The 8923-nt window shown below is 42.1% G+C and overlaps 1 protein-coding gene across 1 annotated transcript in view; it reads right to left on the bottom strand.

The window, feature by feature from the left end:
* The window catches only part of LOC107297672 (brain-specific angiogenesis inhibitor 1-associated protein 2-like), a 52456-nt gene that overhangs the window by 33316 nt on the left and 10217 nt on the right, over positions 1-8923 (bottom strand). The window contains exons 7-10 of the mRNA XM_029286364.1: positions 4789-4864; positions 4570-4656; positions 1015-1076; positions 693-764 (exon numbers count right to left, since the gene is read on the bottom strand). Of these exons, the coding sequence (XP_029142197.1) occupies positions 693-764; positions 1015-1076; positions 4570-4656; positions 4789-4864 (297 nt within the window). The remainder of the gene's footprint in view (positions 1-692; positions 765-1014; positions 1077-4569; positions 4657-4788; positions 4865-8923) is intronic.

Raw genomic sequence — 8923 nt, 5'->3', positions numbered from 1 at the left:
ACCTACTTATGTAGAATTATATTTTGTGGAGCTAGGGATATTAGTATAAGGTTACTTTTAGTTGAATAGTATCCTGGGATTAGGTTTGGGAAGTCCGGGTGGGGGGTGGGGGGGGGTTTTCAATTGTGATGTACTTGTGATTGTTTTTTTTCTTATGTTGAAAATAATAATAAAAAAAAAATTTTTTGAAAAAAAAAAAGATTCGGAAAACTGGGTTCCCTGAGGAATGCTGGCTGACTTAACTGTCAGGTGCAAAGAATCAGGACCCTTTGTAAGGTTGCAGCATAGGACATTTATTCAAGCCTATCCACAAGAATCTGGTCAACACAAGTTCAACTCAAAATTGGTGCCAGATAAAGGTCAACGGAATTCAAGAGGGGTTGGACTTGGAAGTGCTTTATGGGAATGCAAGCTGATGACATGCTTAACTCCACCCTCCCACCCGCACCCCAGCTCTGTCTGCTCTTCTCCTACACTAAGAAACCCCAAATTTAAAGCTGGGCTCTCTTTAAGCCATGTTTAGTTTAGGCTTACCACATTGTGTCAACATGCTTTATGACAGCAGGCTATGCGAATTCAGCCATTATGAACTGGGTAAAATATATAATAATGAGGATGAGGTGATAGGCAGCCACAGAGAGACAAATTTGAAATTGCAGAGTGGGGAGATGCAGACAAATCTTTTCACTTACCATCAGATACTTGATATCCAGCTCCAGTTTGTGTTCCAGTTGGGATAGCATCTCAGAGTGGAAAAATTTCAGCTAAGGACAAGGGATGGGAAAGCAGAAAAGGGCAGATGACAATCAGACAAAGGGAGATCTGTATTTCTCCCTCCCTCCCCTCTCTTCTGGGTTCCAGAAATGGCTGTAAGACATTCAGAAGGTACTAGGAAAAATGGGCCTGCAGGTCCAATCTAGGACATAAGAAGAATGTGAAGCCAGAAAAAAAGCAGGCTATTAATCTAATATGGGCAGATCTGGTGCTGGGCTAATATCACATGTGGATACTCACCGTCTCCTCTAACTGTACTTGCATCTGCCTGTGGTCTTCAGCCATTTGGAACAAGGTATCACCTGAAGGCCAAGACAACTGAAGGGTTAATGCACCCAAAGAAGTCCCTCCACATTTAAAGATCTTTTTGTACCCTGTCCCAGGGTAATCTCCTTTGGAGTTAATTCCATTCCCTGAAGAAACAGCTTTCAACTGGAACCAGCAAAGCCTTTCATGCTCAACGGCAGGTTTTCTCAGCCTCAGCAACTTTAATGCTGGCTGGGGAATTCTGGGAGTTGAAGTCCACACAGCTTAAAGTTGCCAAGGCTGAGAAACCCTGCTCCAGAGAACTTTGGAGAAAGCTGTGTACATTTTGCCTTGAGTCAGCAACCTGTGATCTACATACTTTACTTATGGTACATAGAGATTAAATTTATGTAACACAGGGGTCCCCAACCCCCAGACCATGGCCCACTACTAAGGCCATGGGAGAAATGGGCAAGCATGCGCATGTGAAGCTCACTCGCAAGCAGAAGACTTGCAAAGCTCCAATTGTGTGAATGATGCTTGGTGAGTGAGCGCCCTCCACTCATGCAAGTGGAGCTTCACGCATAAGCACAAGTGCCCTCCGCTCGTGCGAATGGAGCTTCGTGCACAAGTGCAGGCACCCTTTGCTTGTGCACGAAGCTCCATTCAGGTGAGAGGAGGGCGTGCACACACGCTTCCACAAATGAAGCTGTGTGCGCATGTGCATGCCACTCACCCCCATGCCAGGCCAGGCCGGCAAGCTAGAAAGATTGTGGACCACTGGTGTAATATACAGATAATCCTCAACTTACGACCATTTGTTTAATAATTGTTCAAAGTTATGATGGTGCTGAAAAAAGTGACTTATGACCAGTTTTCATACCTATGATCATTGCAGCTTTCCTGTGATCACTTGATTGCAATTGGGGCACTTGGCAACCATCTCACATTTACATTTGAAGAATCCCAGAGCCACATGATTGCTATTTGCGACCTTCCTTGCCAACAAGCAAAGTCAAGGGGGAGAATGGTAGGGAAGGTTGCAAATCGTTATCATACGTTGCCTCGCTTAATAACTGTGACAAAAAGATCATAAAATCAGATGACAGTCATATGATATCTCACTTAACAATCATACCACTTAACATCAAATTTTCCACTCCCAACTGTGGTTGTAAATCGAGGATTAACTGCATAGGTAGTCTTCTATTTATGACCACAATATAGCCCAAAATTTCTGTTGCTAAGTGAGATATTTGTTAAGTGAGTTTTGCCCCATTTTATGACCTTTCTTGCCACAATTACTGTAGTTGTTAACTTAATAACATGATTGTTAAGTGAATCTGGTTTCCCCATTGACCTTGCTTGTCAGAAGGTCACAAAAGGTGATCACACCACCCCATGGACACTACAACCGTCATAAATAAGAGTCAGTTGCAAAGCATCTGAATTTTGATCATGTGACTATAGGGATGCTACAATGGTCATAAGTATGAAAAATGATCATAACTCACTTTTTTCAGTACAGTTGTAACTTCAAACATCACTAAGTGAACTGTTGTAAGTTGAGGACTATCTGTATATCATGAACATAGGCAGGCATATCCCCACATATATTTAGGAATAACTTAAGAGACATGCAAAAATCTAATGATTTTGAACAGCCTTTTGCAACTAGTCCCCTCCAAATGTGCTTGATATTTACAAGTCCCATCATCCACAGCTAGAGTACCAGGCCTAATGTTGTACTTGCCATTTACTGATCTAGGTCCACTAGTCTGCCTACACTTAACTTTATTTATAAAATATGTTTTAATTAAACCCATGTCATCTGCTTTATAGCAAAATGTTTGCTGTAAACATAATCTGCATTCCAACAACTCCTGTGGTCCTCAACAAAACGCTAGAGGCATTCATAGAAAATAAAATGCTAAAAATCCCAAAAAACCCCAAATAACTTAAAGTAGATTAAGGATAGTTATACAATTAACTGCATCAGCAATAACCCTGTCCTTTGACTCTACCATACTTATTGATATTTGGGGATGGGTGGGTTCTGACAATAATTAAACTTGAAAAAAAAATCCCTATTTTTCTCTCAGCTGCAAATAGCATGTTTGACAACTCTTCCTCACTATACACCTGTACAGCACAAGCAAAATTTCCCAGCTGATTCTGCTGAACACATAACTAAGTTCTTCATTTCAGTTTACCTTAAATGCATGGAATTACTTCTCTCTGGGGGTGGTTTCCATGATGCCACCAGTATAATTTGGTTGCCAAATTATAAGGGTATCCAATCACATAATATACTGTACATATGCAAGCCAGAAAGAGGGAAAGTAAACAGGTCACAAGGCCAATCTTCATAAGGTAAACCAGTCTGTCTCAACTTTGGGTAACTTTAAGACATGTGGACTTCAACTCCCAGAATTCCCCAGCCAACAATACTCAGGCTACTATATCTGGGCTGCAAAAATCCAGACAGCAGTTAGATGGCCACATAGACATGCAAATAATCGTCAACGTATGACTACAATTGAGCCCCAAAGTTTCATTGTTAACCAAGGCAGTTGTTAAGTGAGTTTTGCCTCATTTTACGACCTTTTTTTGCCACATTTAAGTCAATCACTGCAGTTGTTAAGTGAATCATGTGGTCATTAAGCAAATCTGGCATCCCCCATTGACTTTGCTTCTTGGAAGATGGCTGGGAAGGTCACAAATGCTGATCAAATGACCTGGGGAAAGCGTACCTATCATAAATACGTGTCAGTTGCCAAGAGCCCGAATTCTGCTCACGTGACCACGGGGATGCTGCAATGGTCCTTAAGTGTGAAAGATGGTCCTAAGTCACCTTTCAGTGACATTGTAACTTCAAATGGTCACTAAATTAATGGTTGTAAATTGAGGATTACCTGTATTTCTTCCCACTTAGTGCCTGCTTGGAATTTTGTACCCTAGATATGTAGCCTGATTGGCTAACTCTGTCCAAAGCTGTTTTAACCTTCCCCAACCTGACACCCCCGCACCCCGCAATACACTGCCAGTGTATTTCCTTTATCAATACTGGATAAGAATTCTGGGAGCTGAAGTCCCAACACTTCGAAAGACATGGGACTTCAGGTTAGGGAAGGTTATTTGTGTTGTACTTTGTGACGTTCTATAGAAAATTCTATAGAAAAATAAAAAGAATTAGTGGTAAAAGGAAACCAGGCTATCAAAGAACACAGTGGCTGGACCAGTGGTAGGATTCAATCGGTTCGCACTGGTTCAGAAGAACCAGTAGCTAAATTTTGCTGAGTTCGGCGAACCGGCTGAATGCCCACCAGAAGTGCATGGATGCCACTTCTGGAAGTCTGTTCTAGGACTTGGAGGTCTGGAGGAAGCCTCCCAGGTCTAGAACGGCCCACCGGAAGTGCGTGGATGCCACTTCCGGAAGTCTGTTCTAGGCCTCGGAGACCCAGGCCTGCATCCAATAAGAGAACCGGTTGTTCGGGTATTTGAATTGTTGTTTTGGAAGAGACAAAACAGATCAATCAAGAAACCTACCCAGCTCCTTGGATCCTTGGCTGTCACTGGCCAACTCACCAAGTTTCACCAAGGCATCAAAGTAGCCTTTGGCAGCAACAGTAACCCCTGTAAAGGTGAACAGGGAGTGGGAGAGAACAGACATCAAATAATGAAGTTTGAATACAAAAAGTTTCTCCTGCAAAGGACCAATGCTGATCTAATTCAAAGTCAGGGAGTTGGAATGGGGCATTCCCTTACCTGAGAGGGCTTTTTGATAATTTTTCCCCATGGTAACAAAATTCCTTAAGCTTGGGTTGAACTGGTCCAGAATCACCTTGTCAGAATAGGGAAAAAAATAAAACATACAATATTCTGGCCTGATACAAAATTAAGCACCTCCACAATCTCCCGGGAAAGCCTGAAATGTGTTGTCCCAAAGGTGCTTTTTTAAAAGGCAACTGGACTTTTTTTGTTTTTCCTTGAAGACATTTTGCTTCTCACCCAAGAAGCTTCTTCAGTTCTGACCAAATGGTAGAGAATGGAAGCATTTACATTCTTTGCGGTCATGACTGCAAGGAATATAAATATAAATCCTTCCATTCTCTACCATTCAGTTAGAACTGAAGAAGCTTCTTGGATAAGAAGCAAAACATCTTCAAGGAAAAACAAAGAAAGTCCAGTTGCCTTTTGAAAAAGCACATTTGGGACAACCATGACCTGGATGACTGAGAATCTCCATAGACCTGAAATTTTTTTTTTTTTTTACTTTCCCACTAGAATCTAACAGGAATTTAAAAGTACATAAACTTTGGCAAGACTGCCTTTATCAATCTCTTGAGCTTGAAGGTGGATGCAGCTTTTTGGAAAAAAAAGTCCAATATAAGTACAACAACCATATTTTCTTTGAAACAAAAAAGGATAAACCTGAAAAAGTGGCATATCTTAAAGAGGTTCATAATGACAAAAATGTAATTGTTTATGTTTATAACTTTGCTTTACAAATTAAAATTTAAGAGCAAAACCAAGAAAAACTTTATAAAAAGCACATATTCTAGTCTAGTATCTAAAATCAAACTCTACCTGCATTTATTTTATAAATACAGTTCAATTTCCATATTTTTTACATGAATGTGAAAGACTTAACTGTTACTATTTGTATGGTAAAAGTTAAATGACACAAATAAAGGACAAAGGTGAGTTTTTGAAAAGTAAACCTAAAGGACAGCTTTCTGGGGAAAAAGAACTCTCCTTTATAATGCTGTATATAATTCATTCTCTCTCTCTCTCTCTCTCTCTCTCTCTCTCTCTCTCTCTCTCTCTCTCTCTCTCTCTCTCTCCCTCCCTCCCTCCCCCTCTCTCCCTCTCCCTCTCCCTAGCCTCTTTTTATACCTGTCCCTCACAAGGACCCAGCTGTTATTTTGACTTTTCCAAACTTTTATCTCCTCTTGAACAGACCTGTCCACCTATAAACTTGAAATTGCATCAACGGTTGGTCGATGAGTCACAGGAATCTTTATGAAATAAGAGCACATCTGTTCAAATCCCTGGAATGCCACTGGAATGCTCTTCAGGGAGAACATTTCCTGCATGCAAAAATCCAGCCCCACAGAGACCTTGTAGGTTCTTCTTCAGATGCCGATCTCTCCTTGCAGAGATACTTTTCTTAAAATTAATGCAGAGAAATGACATCTCCTCATGAACTCAGAAATAATACAAAAGTCAGTCAGTTCATTCCTGCCACATGTGGCTGCATGTATAATCTGGCCTGTGTCATCACCTATGGGGCAAGTTCTTGCCTGGCACTAAAAAGAGGCACCAAGGTCAAAGATAAGTCTCTGCTGGCTTCCATTCAAGGCATCTCCCTCTCCTTGTTAAAGTCAACAGCCAAACCATAAACAGTAATTATTACGAATGAAGGCAAATATACCTGTCCCAGCATAATGTTGCAGGATGCAATCTGGGTTGGTCACCAGGACTAGAGGTTTAGTCTTCCGAGTTTTTGGACTCGTGCTGGAGCCCATCCACGGGGAACTTCTATCGGAATGTGCACAAGTCCGAAATCTTGGAAAACTATAACTGTAGTCCCAGTGACCAGCCCAGATTAGATCCTCCAATGATTAATTACTTAATAATAATAATAATAATAATAATAATAATAATAATAATAATAATAATAATAATAATAATAATAATAATAATAATAATAATAATAATAATAATAATAATTTATTAATAATTGATAATTATTATTAGTAATTATTTTTAGAAGCATGTACAGTAGTCCTCGACTTACGATCAAAATTGAGCCCAAAATTTCTGTTGCTAAAGCAACATAGTTGTGAGTTTTGCCCCATTTTATGACCTTTCTTGTTAAGTAAATGATTGCACTTAAGTTAATAAGATGATTGTTAAGTGAATCTGGCTTCCCCATTGACTTTGCTTGTCAGAAGGTCGCAAAAGGCGATCACATGACTCCGGGACACTGCAACCGTCATAAATATGAGTCGGTTGCCAAGCGTCTGAACTTTGATCATGTGACCATGGGGTTGCTGTAACGGTCATAAGTGTGAAAAGTAGTCATAAGTCACTTTTTTCAGAGCCATTGTAACTTTGAGCGGTCAATAAATGAACTGCTGTAAATCGAGGACTATTTGAATCCACAGCTCATTGTGAAAGAGGGTTTGAGTGCAGATTTGGTCCAGAAAAATCAGGATGAACATCTATGTCATTCAACCAATGGGTCTAATAAAGTCTCCATTCTGTTTTCTGCTTGGTTCAGCATTGAAGAGGCAGCAATAGAAACAAGTACTTCTTTATTGAAGCCAAAAACAGAAACTAACAAGCTGTCAACGCTGCAAATACTGTATATTCTTGCTTTGACAATGTGCAGAACTGTCTGGTATTTATATAGTTAAACCAGCAACCAAGAAAGAGGGAGGAGCATAAGGATAGCCCGGGAGAAAGAAACCGGAAGTAAATCACATCTTCCAAGTTGATTGGAAGATGTGAACCATGACCCTACAATAAGGGAGTGGAAAATGTNTAGCGGAAGAGAAGCAGATCTAAGCATTCCACCATGCTGTGCTGACGTATTGTAATCTTAATAAATGCTTTTAGGAGAAAAAATGCCTGAAAGTCCTTTTAAGTGTTTCGTTACTCAGACACATGACATTATGCTTAGATCTCATCTCATTCTAAAACAATATGGGGTCCCAAACCCCATCCAGTGCCTCGAAGTTTGAGAGGTACTGGTAAAGATTTGGGGAACACCAGGAATGAAGGAGAAGGAATTGTATGACACCAGCTTCCTCCTAGCAGCAGCAGCTTCCCCGGGGGGAGAAGCGACAGCCGGCAAGCCGGGGGAGAAAGGAATCTGGCAGATTTTCCAGCTGGGAGCGAGGCCAAAGATATCGGGAGGGATGTCAGACTGTGATAAGCCAAGTGAAGGCTCCGGACGAAGCCGTGCAGCATTGCCAGCAAAATTGGTGAGTCACAGTCCTGAAGACATAAAGAATTCCAAATTGAGGCCTTTCCAGCAACTGAGCTCACCACAGCTAATAGAAATCTTACGGCAGCTTGAAGTGATGCAACTGCCAGAACTACACCCGGTCAGCTTGCAGATGGGGGAGGCCCAGCATGTCCAGCAATCATTGAGGGGCCTACAACAGCAGAATACACCACTACAAACCCCACTTGCACAGTCACCATTGGGAGGCCTGCAGCAGCAGGGGGCACTACCAGCCTCCACTGCCCAGCAACAGCGAGCCCACCAACCATGGGATTGGAAGGCAGGAAGGGGCCAACTACAACTGGGGGCACCATATCAACAGCAGGGAGCCCAGCAGCCATGGGACCAACAACCGGGGTGGGGCCAGCAGCAACAGCCCCAGTGGGGACCGCAACAGCCTGTTTTTGCACCACCCTTCAATGCAACCTTCGATGGAGACCCAGAGAAGCTGATTTTTTTTCTCAACCAAGGGCGCACTCACTTGAATCGTTGGGCCTACCATTATCCAGACCCAGGTGCCATGGTCGACGTATTTGCATCCAACCTAGAGGGAGAAGCAGCTGAATGGCTGAATAATTTATATAGTGAGCAAGCCCCCGAATTGGAAGATCCCCACCTTTTCCTCTTAGGTCTGAAAGAACGATTTGAGGACCCATCCATAGGCCTCAAAGCAGCAAGACAAATTTACAAAATAAGACAAGCCGGGAGGCCTGCCCTGGAGTACGTACGAGAATTCCGCAAGTTAGCAGGCCGAACAGAGGGGTGGTCCGAACAATCCCTGGTTCAATACTTTGTTGAGGGATTGGACGATCACCTCTCTCAGGCTTGCATCTATCGAGACGTACCTGATCGGCTACAGGAGTGGTACCAGACAGCAGTGAAGCT

The sequence above is a fragment of the Protobothrops mucrosquamatus genome, unplaced genomic scaffold, assembly GCF_001527695.2.
Source record: "Protobothrops mucrosquamatus isolate PMUCROS unplaced genomic scaffold, P.Mucros_1.0 scaffold3454, whole genome shotgun sequence".
NCBI lineage: Eukaryota > Metazoa > Chordata > Lepidosauria > Squamata > Viperidae > Protobothrops > Protobothrops mucrosquamatus.
Note: the sequence above shows the minus strand (reverse complement) of the source record. Positions and strands in the feature narration are given on the sequence as shown.